Source organism: Peromyscus maniculatus, chromosome 21, assembly GCF_049852395.1.
Source record: "Peromyscus maniculatus bairdii isolate BWxNUB_F1_BW_parent chromosome 21, HU_Pman_BW_mat_3.1, whole genome shotgun sequence".
NCBI lineage: Eukaryota > Metazoa > Chordata > Mammalia > Rodentia > Cricetidae > Peromyscus > Peromyscus maniculatus.
The window spans coordinates 25,678,025-25,695,579 of NC_134872.1; the positions used below are offsets into that span (position 1 = coordinate 25,678,025).

The 17,555-nt window shown below is 41.0% G+C and overlaps 1 protein-coding gene and 1 non-coding gene across 7 annotated transcripts in view; both read left to right on the forward strand.

Annotated features, from left to right (window-relative positions):
* The window catches only part of Ccar1 (cell division cycle and apoptosis regulator 1), a 51,826-nt gene that overhangs the window by 23,183 nt on the left and 11,088 nt on the right, over positions 1 to 17,555 (forward strand). For 5 of the 6 annotated variants that reach the window (XM_076557140.1, XM_076557142.1, XM_076557141.1 and 2 more), the window contains 8 exons: positions 2,753 to 2,978; positions 3,470 to 3,583; positions 4,088 to 4,254; positions 4,991 to 5,201; positions 6,006 to 6,089; positions 10,438 to 10,623; positions 14,485 to 14,676; positions 16,808 to 17,047. In XM_076557140.1, coding sequence (XP_076413255.1) covers positions 2,753 to 2,978; positions 3,470 to 3,583; positions 4,088 to 4,254; positions 4,991 to 5,201; positions 6,006 to 6,089; positions 10,438 to 10,623; positions 14,485 to 14,676; positions 16,808 to 17,047 — 1,420 coding nt within the window. The remainder of the gene's footprint in view (positions 1 to 2,752; positions 2,979 to 3,469; positions 3,584 to 4,087; positions 4,255 to 4,990; positions 5,202 to 6,005; positions 6,090 to 10,437; positions 10,624 to 14,484; positions 14,677 to 16,807; positions 17,048 to 17,555) is intronic. The other variant, XM_076557144.1, reaches the window with a different exon arrangement.
* Positions 3,894 to 3,958, forward strand: LOC121824899 (small nucleolar RNA SNORD98). Its single transcript, XR_006066905.1, has one exon. It is a non-coding gene; the product is annotated as a small nucleolar RNA SNORD98 (small nucleolar RNA).

Here is a 17,555-nt window from a genome sequence, read left to right on the forward strand (position 1 = left end):
CTGTGTAGTTTGGGGGGGGGGGCTGGAACTCACTCTGTAGACCAGGCTGGCCTCGAACTCACAGAGATCCTCCTGCCTCTGCCTCCCGAGTGCTGGGATTAAAGGCGTGTGCCACCTCCGCCCGGCGCAAATCAAAATTTTAAAGCTCTTCATATGTAGTTGTTGAACTCAAAATTTCCTTACACTAATATGTTCATGAGATAGTGTGAAGGGAAAGGCTTGTTTGTACTTAACCTCTGTGTTTCATCATAGATGTTACCCCTGTGCGGCAAAATATGACTTGTTCATTTTAGTGTTTGAAAATTTGGACACGCTTCTCTTCCTTAAACATAAAATTGCAGGAAGTGGCCTGAAGAAATGTCCTAGCAGTGTGCAGTGCCCTTGCCGAGGACATGAGTTTGATCCCCAGCACCACTTCCGCAGCTCACAACTCCCTGTGCACATACCCACAAACAGGCCTGCACATAACACATCAGTAAAAATAAAACTTCAGTAGGTAAGAGTACTTGATGCTCTTTTAGAGAAACTGGGCTTGGTTCTCAGCGCCCACATTGAGTTTCTCCTAACTCCTGTTTAAGGAGGTCCTACACCCTTTTCTGGTCCCTGAGTGCACATAGTGCACACACATAAACACAGACCTACAGATATACATATAAAATTAAATGAATTTAAAAAATAAAGCTTTTGTGGTATTTTTCCACATTTCTGTTACTCTGACAGTGGAGTCTTAACAGCAGTGGTATTATATCAGCAGCCCTAAATGCTTTAGCTGTACATACCTGCTGTTCCTATTTTGGAAGGGAAGTGTTGGTGTTTTACATCACATGGACCTTTTAGGTATTCCACAATCATTTTACTACTGAGCTACATCCACCGACAATTTGTATTTCTTTTTTTTTTTTTTTTTTTTTTTTTTTGGTTTTTGAGACAGGGTTTCTCTGCGTAGTTTTGCGCCTTTCCTGGGACTCACTTGGTAGCCCAGGCTGGCCTCGAACTCACAGAGATCCTCCTGGCTCTGCCTCCCGAGTGCTGGGATTAAAGGCGTGCGCCACCACCGCCCGGCGACAATTTGTATTTCTTAATTTAGACTTGAAATAAGGACATTTTCTTTTATATTGGATTTCTTATTTTAAATTTCAAATAAAGACAATTTTGCATATAGATTGGTTGGTATTTTTGCCAATTTTTATTTTTACTCTTAGATTTTTTTTTGAAGCAGGATCTTACTGTGTAGCACTGGCTGCCCTGGAACTTGATTTGTAGACCTGCTGACCTCAGACTTTTACCAGTCCTTTCGTTTCTGCCTCCTAGATTCTGGGATGGCAGACCTGTGCCACCATGCCTGCCTGTCCACTTCATTCACTGTGGTCTTAGCAGATATCTTGATTCTTTTACCAGATTGACCTATCTTCGATATCCTTGAGTTTCTTTTTTTTTTTCCTTTCTTTTTTTTCCCCCAATGTCCTACTAAAGAAAATGAAATTATCATTTGTAATAATGTTGGAGGGCTGAAGAGATGGCTCAGTGTTGAAGAATATTAGCTTGCTCTTCCAGAGGACCCAAACTTGATTCCCATTACTTACATGACAACTGCCTTTAGTTTTTTGTTTTGTTTTGTTTTTTTTCTATTGCTGTAAAGAGACATCATGACAAGGCAACTTATAAAAGAAAGCATTTAATTTGTGGCTTATGGTTCCAGAGTGTAGTAGATTCCATGACCATCATAGCAGATATTATGGCAGCAGGCAGGCAGGCAGGCATGGCTCTGTAGAAGTAGCTTATTCATGAGCACAAGGCAGAGCTAGAGGTTACTGGGAATCTCATGGGCTTCTGGAACCTCCAAGACCACCTCCTCCAGTGACACATCTCCAACAGGACCACACCTAACCCTTTCCAAACAGTCCTACCAACTGCAGACCAAGCATTCCAACTACCACAGCTGTTCATTTCCAGAGTGTCTGATGCCTTCTTCTGACCTCCTCTGGCACCAGGTATTTACCTGGTGCACAAGCAACACAGAGACAGTATACACACACACACACACACACACACACACACACACACACACACACACACACACACATCTTTTTTAAAGGTTATTGTCAGTTATAAACAGCCAGAAACATATCGCCTCTTTGCATAGTAATCTGGTATAGATGCCTTTCATATTGAAGGGTATGTAGATGTGGGTAATCAGAACTGATGTGGATTTTAATTTCATATGAATTTGCTTTGAACTCACAGACTTCTGCCTTCCTCTGCCTCTGAAGTGCTAGGATTAAAGGTGTGTACCATCACACCTGACTCGTGAATTTTTCAATTTAAGTATGTTCAATCTAGGCACTTACTATACAGTGAAAATTGTATTTTTCTACTTATCTTAGAAGTGGCTGAAAGGTATTCAAATATTAACTTGGTGCCTCTCATCACTTCTTTTACACTTATATATGAAGTGTAATTATTTTCAGGTATGCATACTTCCAAACTGAGGGAGAACTCCTTTTGTTTAGATGTTCTTTGGAATTGGAGTTGTAGTTATTTTAAAGGTTTTTCTCTAAGGAATTATAAGCTACACTCAAGAAACAGAAGTAGAAGTAACGTTTAGATATCATTTATTTAGCAGTGTACTTATTCAGATTTGAATCTGTCCATTTTTACTCTGTCAAACTTTATGTAGCTTCAGAAGTAAGTGAATATATGCATCACCTTCTGTCTTAAGGCTGTTTATTCACTATTTATATCTATTTTTCAGTTCCAGTTGTGACATGATGGAACTAAGGCGCCGTTATCAGAATTTATATATTCCTAGTGACTTTTTTGATGCTCAGTTTACATGGGTGGATGCTTTCCCTCTGTCAAGACCATTTCAACTGGGGAATTACTGCAATTTTTATGTGATGCACAGAGAAGTAGAGTCCTTAGAAAAAAATATGGCTGTTCTTGATCCACCTGATGCTGACCACCTGTACAGTGCAAAGGTTTGTATTCCATTGGGATGCACTTTTTGAAACTCAGAGCTTTTGGAGTTATCCTTTAGAAACTGGTTGTTAGATAGAGGACCCAAATCCCTGCCTGATTTTGTCTTAGCTATTTAAAAAATGTTATTTTAACCACTGTCTTAATTCTTACGTTATAAAACAATGGCTATTGTTTTTGTCATTTTAAACTTCAAAAATGTGAGCCAGTTGATCTTGAGCAACATATGACTTCCTATAGACCTGGGTAAAACTTAATGTTGGATAAATGTGCTAAAGATTGGTCTTCAGGGGAGCTTTTAGTAGATTGCTTAGTCAGTTTGCTTCTGTTTTAAAAGGTTAATCTGAAAAATCCCTTCTTTTTTTTTTTTTGGTAGCATTTTACATTCCATTTTAGGGGGAAAAAACCTTACATGTAAGGTTAATTCGTAGTACTTCTCATTCTTTCTACATGACTAGACTTTTGACAGGGTTGAATTATTTGACTATCATAGGTGATGCTGATGGCTAGCCCTAGTATGGAGGATCTATATCATAAGTCATGTGCTCTTGCTGAAGACCCACAAGAACTCCGTGATGGATTTCAGCATCCTGCTAGACTTGTTAAGGTAAAATGAACTATTTGTTTTGATTTTAGTTGTATTTTCCTTTATCTTAGTTCTTATTTTGTTTACACAAAATTGAAAACAAGCACATTTTAAATCTTGTTAGTTTATAATAATCTACTTCCATATACTTAGAGATACTTTTCTTGTTTTAGCATGTGGCTGTATGTCATTTGTGTCTCTCTCGTTCAACTGTGAATGTGACGCTTTATACTCGTAGCCTAGTAAAATCTCTTGGCTGCCCTTAAAGTTTGTATTGAAACATAGCTTGTTTCTTTGAAAGAACTCTTATCTGATGAAATATTTAGAGGTTGAGTTATGATGTGTAAATCCTATTCCATTGCTGAAATGCAGTGTGGAACATGATGAACTGAACTCTTCCTTGACTGACAGATACCAGAGGTAGTAAAAATGCTATTGGGAAGGTTTGTACCTTTCCTTTCTGAGTGTCTATTTATATTTGATGGGCTATGTTATATATGTAAATGATTCTTTGTTTTGAATTAGTTTCTAGTGGGCATGAAAGGCAAGGATGAAGCCATGGCCATTGGAGGCCACTGGTCTCCTTCGTTGGATGGACCAAACCCAGAAAAAGACCCCTCTGTGTTGATTAAGACTGCCATTCGTTGTTGTAAGGCTCTGACAGGCATTGATCTAAGTGTCTGCACACAATGGTAAGTACCAATTCATTTCTTGATTGATTAGGAGTGCTTTTCTAATAGTTTATGTAGCTGTTCTTGTCAATCAGCCTTTCCCCTTTCCTTATTTTATCAACACTGGTCGTGCAGGTAATCTCAAAGGAAAATCCCCATTTGTAGCAAAAGTTTATTTGGTGCCAAAAATGTTTTGGGGAAGGGGCATTAAGAACTAATCAAAATACACCGAAAATCTAAATGTTTCATTATGCTGTTCTTTGGAAATTGGATGAATGTTGAAAAATACTTTTCATTTCATGTATAGCTGGAGAAGATCGTCCAGAGAGAACTTCATTTCATTATAATTCCTTTGTTATAAAGTGATGTAGTTGCCGATTATTTTTGTTCAGCCATATTTTCTCTTGAGGCTTATTTGTCTTGTGTACTGTAGTGTATTTCTTACGATTTAATTGAGAATATTCTTTTTTTAGCACATGAAATCTGAACAGCTTTCCAGCTTCTTCAGGTATTTTCTAAAGTATGGGTAGCTCTGTAAGCACACCAGCAATGTTTGTGGAAATGTATTCTTTTAACCAATAAACTATGACACAAATGTACCAAAAGAGGAACTATGGCTTCTATAATTTTTTTTTTCTTTAGACCAACCTCAAGTTCTTGCAGCAAAATTTCTTTACTTGATGTGCTACAAGTGAACTAGGGTCTTTAAAATGTATTGTAGAATTTTTTTTCCAACATGCTTCTTCCCTTGCAACAGGTACCGTTTTGCAGAGATTCGCTACCATCGCCCTGAGGAGACCCACAAGGGGCGTACAGTTCCAGCTCATGTGGAGACAGTGGTTTTATTTTTCCCGGATGTTTGGCATTGCCTTCCCACCCGCTCAGAGTGGGAAACCCTCTCCCGAGGATACAAGCAGCAGCTGGTCGAGAAGCTTCAGGGTGAACGCAAGAAGGCTGATGGAGAACAGGCACTGAACGCTAATCCCTTTTCTATTTCCGCTTCTCACAGGCACAGGAACACAGGCACAAATGCACACCACACACTACATAACAGACACACATGGAGGAACATAACTGGTAACAGCGACTGGTAATCCAGCTTTCAGCAGGGTAGTTGTATTTTCTCTTCTCATAAACCTGTCTGCTCTGCCAACTGAAATTTACGAGTGCTGAGACCTCAGAGAAAAAGTTGTGCTTATATTGCACAGAACTTTGTTTTTATCATAGGTCTATTTGCTGGAATCTGGGACCAGTTGTTGAGCAAGGTTCAGTATTAAGCCATTTTAAACATTTTGCCATTTTCTCAAATTTTAAAAAATTTTCTCTTTCACGGTCATCAGTTCTAGTCATGGATATTTGAAATTGGACAACCACAAGTCTGAGAGATTTGAAATTTCAGGCTATGTGGCAACGTCTTGGGTGCATTTCAAAGGTCTGACTAAATCAGTCTTTGGGTGGCTTGAAAATTGGGGCAAGATCACACACTGTGTGGTTAGTGGAGACCGGCAGTGTCTGTGTATCCCTGATATCCTTTGTGTTGTAATTTATCACCCTTTTGTGTTTCACAGATCTGGCTTTGATTGGCTGATGTCTTTGTGGTCAGTTAAAAGTGGTAGAATGTGTGTATGTGGACTTGCCTAAAGAATAACTTTAGGAGAAGACAATCTGAAACATTGTGACCTTGCACAGATCAGCAACAGACTTTTAAAGAATAAATGACTGACATTGGAAGATTTCAGAATGGTAATTTTGTTCTCAACTTTGTGTGCTAGGATGAAGAAGAGAAGGATGATGGCGAAGTGAAAGAAATCTCCACTCCTACTCATTGGTCCAAGCTTGATCCAAAAGCAATGAAGGTAATGGAAAACGGTGCATATTATGTAGCACACAATAGCACGAAGTGAGACGACTTTAAAATTTTAAATTTCAGAACAGAAATTAGTCAGTGTGTTGAGACTGAGAGAAGTGTTTCAAGTAGGAAATCGTCAACCTGGGTGTGGTGGCTCATATCCATTATCTCAGGATTTGGGAGGCAAGAGCAGGAGGATTTCCGTGCATTTCAGGAGAGTGAGGTCTAGGATAGCCTAGGCTATAGAGTGAGACCCTATCTTTAGAGGGGCGGGGGGTGGGGGGGGTGGGGGGGTGGGACACGATGGCCCACACACCTTTAATTCCAGCAGAAACAGGCAGGTCTCTGCGTTTGAGACCTGTAGAGCTAGTTCCAAGGCAGACAGCGCCACACAGAGAAACCTTTCAAAAACTCAAAAATAGATAAGTAAATAATATAAAAAGGTGTGGGGCATTCAAAATGAAGTGCTCTAGTTTTCTATAACTATGATGTATTGTGCCTGTACATATATAAATTACGAGGCTGTATGTATAGTTTTGATATATAGTATCTGCCAAGGCTTCCAGTATAATTATGTTGACAGCACTGTTTTCTGGTTTGGAAAGTGACCGGGATTGCAGGATTTTTATGCCTAAATAACCTAAATTTAAGGGAGAATAGGAGAAGAAAAAGGTAAATCTGGCTAGGTGGTGGTTGCGCACACCTTTGATCACAGCACTTGGCAGAAGCACGCGGATCTGAGTAACAGCCCTGGCAGTACTGGAACTCACTTTGTAGATCAGGTTGGCCTCAAACTCACAGAGATCCTGTCTTCCTTAGCCTCCTGAGTGCTGGGATTAAAGGTGTGGGCCACTACACCTGGTGGTAAATTTGATTTTTGTAATCAATTTCAAAGTAAAATGTAGGTAAGTTTACCATTAAACTGGGAAAGAAAATAAGAACTTAAAAAAAATCTTTGATTAAGACAGCTGTGCTAGTGTTTATTAATAGTAAATCTGGACTAGTAATCATGTGGTTCTGCCTCTGTGGGCCTTTAATTTGATCAGACCAGATACTCATCATTACTTGCTGATTTGTGTGACAGCTATATTTTTAAGACAGGGTCTCTCCATGGCCTGGGACTTGATGTGTAGACCAGGCTAGCCTCAAACTCAAATCCACCTGCCTTTGCCTTCTGAGTGCATGTTAGGGCACTTGGCCTCATTACTTGGATTTAATATTTGATACTCTTCTAGTTATATTTTGTTTTGTTGTTTGTTGTTTTAACATTTGGGGAGGTGCCATTAGCTTACCACAACACATGTGGAGAGGTCAAAGGACGACTTGTGGGTGCTGCTTCTTCTTTTCTGTTACGTGAGTTTCAAGGATCAAACTTGGATATCAGGTGCTTTGGCAAGTCACTCTACCTGTTGAGCTGTCTTGCCAGGCATTTTGTAAAAATGGTTTCATTTATTTTTAGTATAGAGTCTCATGTGACCTAAGGTGTTCTCGAGCTTGCTATATGGCTGAGGATGGTCTTGAACTTCTGATCCCACTGCTTCTACCTCCCAAGTGCTGTACCAACAACACCATGTCCAACAACTTGTATGTGTATGTAGGAGGCATGTGTGTATATGCAACACATACATGCGTACCTGCTACCTGGAAGTAGAATTGCAGGTGGTTGAGCCGGGTGGTGGTGGCGCACACCTTTAATCCCAGCACTCGGGAGGCAGGTCAGATCTCTGTGAGGTGGAGGACAGCCTGGTCTACAGAGCAAGTTCCAGGACAGGCTCCAGTTGATCCTTGAAATGAGGTCTTACTATATTGCTCAGGCTATATTAATACTTTTTTAGTCTCTAATGGACCGTCTATTTCAGCCTCATGCATATTTGGGTCTATAGGCATGTATCATTTAACTAAATGAATCTTTGATTTTGTTTTTTGTTCTCACTCTGTAGCTCTGGCTGGCCTCAGAGTCAAGAGTTCTGCCTACCTCCAGAGTGCTGAGATTAACGATGCATATCATTGCACCTGACTTGAATCTATAAATTTCTTTATTTTAAAATATGTGCCAGGCAGTAGTACTGTATGAGTTTAATGCCAGAACTGGGGATCACTTGAGTTTAAGGTCAGCATGGTCTTCATTGTGAATACAGAGAAACCCTGTCTTGAAAAACCAAATAAAACAAAAAAACCCACATAACTAAGCATAGGGGTATATGCATTCCCAGCACTTGGACCGAGCCTAGAGAGTCCTGAGTTTGAAGCCAGCCTAGTGTATATAGCTAGACACTGTCTCAAAGAAAAAACAAAAACAAAACCAACTTATATTTTGATTATTAATAACAAATACTTTCTTTTTTCAATTACACATAAAAAATTTACTCATGCCTATTCAATATAACCTAATAAAATTCATAGGCAGGGACCAATGAACTATCTCAGTGGATAGAAGCTTTTGTCACTGAAGCTCATGATTTAAATTTGATCCCCAGAACCTATGTGGTGGAGAGTCCGCTCCCAGCAGTTGTTCTCTGACCACTACAGTAGCACACCCTCCCCTAAATAAATACATGGAATAAAATGTTTTCTCAATTTCTTTCCTTCTAGCTTCTTTCTTACTGAGTACAAGGTTTTTGATGATTGCTTAGTTGTAATGTGTTACATATAAAAAGTATATATTGTCCTTTTTCACTTAGCATTAGTTTTCCCAGTGTAATATTTATTTGGTTTTGTTTTTCAAGACATAGTTTCTCTGTGTAGCCCTGGCTTTCTTGAAAGTTGCTCTATAAACCAGGCTGGCCTAGAAATCAGAGATCCACGTGTCATCCTCTCGAATGCTGGCATTAAAGGCATAATGCCACCATGCCCAGCCCCAGTGTAATTATTTTTAAACATTATATTCTCTTCAGTATGGATTCTGTGTTTTGTTAAAATATTTATTATTATTTAATGTGCATTGGTGTTTTACCTGCATGTTTGTGTGAGGGTGTCAGCTCTGGGAGTTACAGACAGTTGGGAGCTGCCATGTGGGTTCTGGGAATTGAACCTGGGTCCTCTGGAAGAGCAGTCAGTGCTCTTAACTGCTGAGCCACCTCTCCAGCCCTAAAATACTTGTTTTTGCCGGGTAGTGGTTGCACATATCTTTAATCCCCCAGCATTCAGGAAGCAGAGGCAGGTGAATTTCTGAGTTCAAGGCTAGCCTGGTCTACAGAGTAAGTTTCAGGATAGCCAGGATTACAGAGGCTCTGTCTCAAAATAAAAAAACAAAAACAAAAACAACATTTCTTTGAGATAGATTTTCACAGTATTGCTAAGCTTGGCCTCATGCTGGGATTCTTTGTGTGTGCCACCTTACCTGGCTTAAAATAGTTTTAAGCATCTTACAACTTGTTTGGGGGTTTCAAGAGTTGGCTAAGTACTTAAGAGTGAGTATTGCCTCTTTAGAGGGCAGGAGTTCAATTCTCAGCACTCATAGGGCAGCCCACCACCACTTGTAACTCCAGCTCCAGGTTGATCTGATGCCTATGGGCACAAGCACTCATGTACACAGACATATGCACATACCTGTAATTAAAAGTAAAATAAAGCCAGCAGTGGTGGCATGTGCCTTTAATCCCAGCACTCAGGAGGCAGGGGCACACGGATCTCTGTGTATGTGAGGCCAACTTGGTCTACAAATTGAGTTCCAGGAAAGCCAGGGCTACACAGAAAAACTGTGTTTTGAAAAAAAAAATATATTCGAGAGCTAGGTTTGATGATATGTGTCTGTTATCCCAATACTTGGGAGGTGAAAACAGGAAGATCTGAAATTCAGGCCCTGCCTCTGCTGCATAAGCACTTTTGACCAGCCTGGGCTACACGAAACTCTCAGGAAAACAAAAGGGACAGTGATGGCTCATTGGTAAACATGCCACTATGCAAGCCTTCACGAGTAAAGGTTGATTCCAGGAACACAGATAAAACAGCTATGGTGGCATCCGGAAGGTAGCAGAAATGATAGACCCAGCCTCAACAAGGTGGAAGGCAGGAACTGCCTACTGGAAGGTTGTCCTCTGACCATCATCACAAGTGCCCCGGCCAGTGTGCCTTTGTGTACATTCTCAAGAGCACGTGTTTTAATTTACTTTCCAAAAATAGTCTATCATTTTACTAAATATTCAAAAAGCACTGGATGATCAGCATCTCTTGCACTAATTTTGGCTTTTTGAAACAGTGTCTCACTGTATGTAGCCCTGGATTGCATTGCCTGAAACCTCCTATGTAGACCACACTAGTCTTGAATTTACAACTTTTAAGGATCAGACAAAAGAGAATTTGTTTTTTTATATCATACTTTTTTTCTTCTGTGTTTTTATGCTCCATATATTTAGGTAAATGATCTCCGAAAAGAATTAGAAAGTCGAGCTCTTAGTTCCAAAGGACTAAAATCCCAGTTAATAGCTCGCTTGACAAAACAGCTTAAAGTAGAAGAACAGAAAGAAGAGCAGAAGGAATTAGAGAAGTCTGAGAAGGAAGAGGAAGAGGAGGATGATAGGAAGTCTGAGGATGATAAAGAGGTATGTAGTCCATATTTGCGTACTGTAATGTTAATAATGTGTAGAGGGAGTTCTTGGAACATGTGACAAGTTGTGTATGTATGTAGTTTTGGGTTATAATTTAAATACAGTAAAATACAGATTTTAAAAGACTTTCTCGCTTTGCTAGCTCAGGCTGGTCTGAACTGAGTACTCAGTACTCATGAGGTAGAAGATCTTAAAATTGAGACCAACCTGGGCTATGATGATTGCTTTCCTTATCAAAAGTGGTGGGTGGGAAGGCCTGGATGGATGGCTCCGGAGGTAAAAGCTTTTGCTGTGCTAGCAGAGGTCCTGGGTTCAGTGCCCAGCACCAACATGATGGCTCACAATCATCCCTAACTAGTTCCAGGGGATCTGTTACATCCTCGATGGAGAAAGGAAAGGCCCATAGAAATGAAGCTGCAATCACAGGGGGTTTCCTAATCAGTACCGCTGCATCCCGGAACCTTACCTGTCCTGTTTATGGAGTCCAGTGTGGAGGAAAGTTTGTCTAGTCTGGGTATGAGATCTCGGTAGGTTCGCCATCTTAGGCTGTAAACACCCAGGAGGAGCTAACTGAAGCTGCTAGCCTTTACACACACTGATCTGATCCTTAAATGCTCATAAACAGACACTAAGTCAAACTTTACCACTCCTCTTAAGCCTGGCTCATATGAGTAACAGCTTGTCCAATTTACCATGGGCCAGTTGGTCTCAGAGTCCTTGGCCAGCCTTGCTCATGTCAGAATGCACATTAAATCAGCCCTTCCGCTACTCCTTATGGGTTCTACTGCCCACTTCTGACCTCAGAGGGCACTAGGCATGTAGTTAACATAGGTAGGAATAGACCAAACACTTGTACACATAAAGCAAAAAGAAAAAAGAATGTAGAGCACAAAACTCATAAAATAGCTTGCAAGAATTTTTGTTTTAAAAGGTCATGTAGTTAATGAATTTCAAAAGAAATGTAGATGCTGTCCTAGAGTAAAGGAGTTTAGTGAGACATGACAAACCAACCTTTTTTTTTTTTTTGGTTGAGAGGGTGTCACTGAATAGTTCAGACTGGCCTAGAACTCACGGAGAAGCCCTCCTGGCTTAGATCCTGTGACTTGGCCTTTGCTTCTTGAGAACTGAGATTACAGACATGTGCCTGGCTCAGAAATCAATGTCTTTAAGTTTGAGGACCTTGGAGTGTAGCTCTATGGGAAGGCGCTAGTCTAATGTGCATTTGAGTTGGATCCCATCACTGGGGAGAGAAGAGAGTTCTGGGGTAGTTGGGAAATGTGCTCATCAAAATGGAGATGATAGTAGATAGACTGAGGATGAGCCAGCGGTTCAGGTAGTACAAGGACCTGAGTTTGGAGCCCCGTGCCCTGCAGAAAGCCAGGCCTGGGAGGACGTGTGCCTGGAACGGCGGAGCTACCTTGAGTAGTGCATCCAGGAGGCTCTCCTAAGCTCACTGGAAAGGGAGGAGGAAAATTCATGTCATTTTCTTGTCATAGTTATTGTTAGTAGGTGTCTTCAGCCGTAAGCCTAGGAGAGGCAGACTAGGTAAGTGTAGGTCAAATTCACTCTGTATTCTACTTTTCGGTTTAACTTCTCAGATGATCATCATTTCTTAAGACAGCTGAGTGGACACTGGCCCAAATGAGAAGGGGAGCAGAGGGTACAGGCATAGTTAAGGCAGAGATGCCAGGCTTTCCTGTCCTCTCCAGACAGCTGCAAAACAAGTCAGTCAGTGTTGTTAATAAAGTGGCCTTGAAGTCTTTTTTTTTTTTTTTTTCCCTCCTTAAGGTTTATCCATTTTATTTTTATTTGCATGAGTATTTTTTCAACATGGTGCACCACATGCTTGGTGCCCACAGAAGTCAGAAAAAGATGCTGGGTCTCCTAGAACTGAAATTATGGATGGTTGTGAGCCCCCATGTGAGTGGTTGGATAAACAAACCTGGGTCCTCTTCAAGATACATGCTCTTAACCACTGAGCCCTCTCTAGCCCAAGGTCTTTTTTTTTTTTTTTTTTTTTTTTTAAATTTTTATTATTAGCGTGTGTGTAAGTCAAGAAATTTCACAACTTGGTTCTCTTTCACCTTGGGTTAAGGGCTGAGAGGTGGGCAGTGGATACTTACTTGGGTGTTTAGGCTTTCATAGCAAGTACTATTCCCCATGGTCCTTTCACTGACTTTTGAAGTCTTTCAAAAGTAAGTAGATTGAGCCTGGTCGTGGTGGCACACACCTGTAATCCCAGCACTCGGGAGGCAAAGGCAGGTGGATCTCTTGAGTTCGAGGCCAGGTTGGTCTACAAAGAGAGTTCCAGGACAGGCAGGACTGTTAGACAGAGAAACAAAACAAAAAGAATGACATAAATGGAGGTGGTGGCACAGAACTTTAATCCCAGGAAGCAGAGGCAAGCGGATCTCTGTGAATTCCAAGGCCAACCTACTCTACATAGTGAGTTCCAGAACAGCCAGAGATAGATAATGAGACCCTGTCTCAAATATACAAAAGAATTCATTTGTATTTATTTATTCTGTGTGGGATTGAACATGCCACTGGACTTGCCCCAGAGGTCACAGGATAATTGCTGGAGTTGATTTTCTTCTTCTACCCTGTGGGTCTAGGGGTCAAACTTAGGTCATCAGGGTTGGCGGCAAGGTCCTTTACTCACTGATTCCCCCCTCCCCCCATCCCCTGTTTTAACTGACTTTTTGGGAAAAGGTACTACTGATGTGACTCTGGCTGGCCTGGAAGTCTCTATGTAAACCAGGCTGTCCTTATGATCCTCTTCCTGTCTCTCTGACTCTTCATGTGTTGTGATCACAAGCATGTGTAGCATAGTTCCTTAGTGGTTTCTTGTTTGTTTGTTTTTTGAGACAGGGTCTCTGTGTAGCTCTGGTTGTCCTAGAACTAACTCTGAATGTAGACCAGGGTGGCCTTGAAGTCAGGGATCGGCCTGCCTCTGCCTCCTGGGTTCTGAGATTAAAGGTGTGCTCCACCATGTCCACCAGCTTTGCCTTCGTATTGTGATACCTCAGCTGACAGACAGCAAGTCGGTGCTTCCTCAGTAGCACCAAGAGACAGAGATTGGGCATGAAGGGAGCCAGCCTCTGCTCTGGCAGACTCTCTGTTAGGCCTGATGATTCTGGGAACTTCTTGAGGACATTTCTTGTGACAACAGGAAATTTACTATGTTCCTAGGCAGTTTGTGGAGTTTGTGGTTTCTTGTTTTATTCCGTGGGTTATAAATATCTTTTGGATGATGATACTGTTCCAGAGCCGGCCAGGGCTTGAGTCCTTCCGCTTATGTTGCTACTTCATAGCAGGATAGGGTGTGTACTGTCCATATCCTAGCTCAGGAACAGACTGTTTCCTCAGGAAAGCTTGGTATCCTTTAGTGAAGTTATTTTTAAAAGCCAGATCTCTTCTTTGACACTTCTGCTAAGCTTGACAACAGCAGTTCAATCTCTAGAACTCACAATGGAAGGAGAGAAATAATTACCTGTCTGCTGACCTCCACACATGCTCCTGCCCCCTTAAATAAACCAGTGTAACCAAGGAAAAGGAAGAAAGAATCAAGAGCGGTAAAAGGTTCTGTCTCTGTTTTTAACCATTATTATCACTGTAAGAAGTCAGAGGATTTTGATCTTTGTATTTGAAACAAGAACTCACTCTGTAGTAGAAGCTAGCCTGATACTCACTCACTCGAGGTCATCCTTCTGTCTCTGCCACCAAGTGTTGGGATTGCAGTCATGAACCACCACACCCAGCTCCTTTATTTTATTTTATAACTAGAGTACATTTCAATACACATGAACTTTGTACATGGAAGCTTCATCATGCTTTAAAATTTCCCATGTCCAGGAGGAAGAGAGAAAGCGACAAGAGGAAATGGAACGGCAGCGTCAAGAAAGAAGATACATTCTGCCCGATGAACCAGCCATCATTGTCCATCCGAACTGGGCTGCAAAAAGTGGCAAGTTTGACTGCAGCATCATGTCCTTGAGTGTCCTTTTGGATTACAGATTGGAAGATAACAAAGAGCATTCGTTCGAGGTAATGTTAAAGTTGGAATTATCCAGATGATGCCCACAGTTGTGACTGACTCTTGAATGAATTTCTTGAATCCTTGAGTGTTTCTTTGATTGTTCCCATTGTTTGTGTCGTTTGGGCACCATTGTTTGTGATGAGAAAGTCAGATTTATCCTCTAAGGTCTCTTACTAGACACAACAGACTAACTTTAGCTGTCCCAGTCCTTTGCTGTGGTTTTGTCTTTTTTTTTTTTTTTTTTTTTTTTTTTTTTTTTTTTTTTTTGCTGTAAATTACCAATTAGATGTAAGTTATTCTTGGTTTTTCATTTTTTTTTTTTTTTTTTTTTTTTTTTTTTGAGACTATTTCTAGTAGCCCTAGCTGATCTTGCTGTATAGGCCAGACTCTGTCTTCTGTGCTGCAGTCACAAACCTGTGCTCCTGTGACTGTCCTGTGGGCATTCCTGAGAGGTGTCAGGAGACTCATACCTAGTTGTCTTTTGTGTGGCATTGTTTCTTTGGGTGGTTGTGTATGTCTGTGCTTGATATGTGTGTTTGACGCCTGTAGAAGCCGGAAGAGAGGGTCAGGTCCCCTGAATCTGAAGTTCCAGAGGTTTACAAACCTCCATGTGGGTGCTGGGAATCAAATTGAGCCATCTCTCCAGCCCCTAGTTGTCTTTCTTAAGGATGGTGTAATGTTTTATTGTTTTCTTTAGAATTTAAATACCATTTAATGGATTTGAAAATTTTGTGACTGCTTGGATTGTAAGAGAAAATAAGTGGTATTATCTTTCAACTTGAGTTTGTGTTCTGTCTTGTCTGTCTCTGTCTCTCGTCTCTCTCAACAGGGTCTTACTACATAGTTCTGTCTGGCCAGGAACTCGCAGAAATCCACTTGCCTCCCAGGCATGCGCCACCATGCCCAGCTCCTCTCTATTGGTATTGAGCTCAGGTGTTCATGCATGCTATGCAAACCTCTACACTGAGCTACCTCTCCAACCTGTTTTTACTGTTAGTAGTCTTGCTGAGTCTCCAGGCTGGCCTTCAGTTCAATCTGTAACCTAGTCAGGCCTTCAACTTATGATGCTTCTGCTTCAGTATTCTTAGGGCCTGCAATTACATCAATGCATCACCAAGCATAACGATATTTACATTCTGTTTTCTGTATGTTTGTTCTGCTTATATGGTTCCAGTTTTTGTTTGTTTGTTTATTGTGAGATGGTGTCTCATACTACCCAGTCTAGTCTCAAACATGCTATGTGGCTCAGGCTGGACTTGAAGAACTGATCCTCCTCTTTTCTACCTTTGTATATGGGATCACAGGTATGCAGCACTATACCCAGCTCTAGTTGTTTGAGTCAGTCTCATATGACCAAGGATAATGGTGAACTGTTGATCTTCCAGCCTTACCTCCCAAATGCTGAGTTTACAGGAACATACTACCATGCTTAGCAGTACATCTTTACACAGAGCATAATAACATGAGCTTGTAATGCCAGTATTTAGCAGTCGGAAGCATAGGGAACATGAGTTCAAAGCCAGCCTGGGTACCATAGAAGAATCTTGTCTTTAAAAATATTTTTTGGGTGGTGGTGGTGGTGGTGGTGGTGGTGGTGGTGGTGGTGGTGGTGGTGGTGGTGGTGGTGGTGGTTGTTGCACACCTTTAATCCCAGCACTCGGGAGGCAGAGGCAGGTGGATCTCTGTGAGTTCAAGGCCAGCCTGGTCTACAGAATGAGTTCCATGACAGCCAAGGCTACACAGAGAAACCTTACCTAGAACATTTTTTTTTTAAATGTTGTTCTTTGAGGATATTTATTTATTTATATACAGGGTCTCACTGTATGTCGGTGGCTGGCCTGGAACTCATAAATAGACCAGAGTGGCCTGGAAGTCACAGTTTGCCTCCTAAGGGCTGGGATTAAAGCCATGCACCACCACCACAACTAGTTCTTTTGAGGATTTCATAGTCTTGACATCATTCACATCCATTTTTATAGTGCTTGATTTCTTCTTTATCTCCCTCATAAAATATTAACAGCTCTCCTAGAGGTATAGATAATATGTGTGGCAAGATAGTGCATGATATATGATTAACTGCTGGATTTATTCAGTATTTGTATTGAATTTGTCTGGATTAATGTTGGTGTCTTTTTATAGGTTTCATTGTTTGCAGAACTTTTCAATGAAATGCTTCAAAGAGATTTTGGAGTCAGAATATACAAATCATTACTCTCTCTTCCTGAGAAAGAGGACAAGAAAGAAAAGGAGAAGAAAAACAAAAAAGACGAGAGAAAAGATAAAAAAGAAGAAAGGGATGATGATACTGATGATCCAAAACCAAAACGGAGAAAATCAGGCGATGATAAAGACAAAAAAGAAGACAGAGATGAGAGGAAGGTCTGTAATTTCCAGGATAGGCAACAGAACTTAGTAATATGCACTTCTAACCTCTAGACGGGAACCAAAGCCAAACTAAAAGTGTTGGATATTGTGTTGGGTATCTGAGACAGGTCATGAGAGTGTCTCAAAAAACTAGAGCTTGTGTAATCCTGTATATCAAAGGTGGAAGAGGAGAGTCAGGAGTTCAAGTCCAGCCTGAGCCACATAGCAAAGCCTAAATATCTATAGCTAATTTTCTGCTTTCTTTTCCTCCTTCCCTCTCTTCTTTTTCTTTCTTTTTATTTTAATGTATATGTTTTGCCTGTATGTGTATCTATGCTCTCTGTGTGTGCATGGTGACCAAGGAAGTCAGAAGAGAGTGTGGCTCCCCTGAGATTAAAGTTAAGTTACAGATGGTTGTGAGCTGCCATGTGGGTGCTGGGCAGGTTCCCTGGAATAGCGGCGGTTCACTGCTCTGTATGTCTGAGGCAACTCTCTAGCCCTTCTTCCTTTTTTTCTGTTTCTC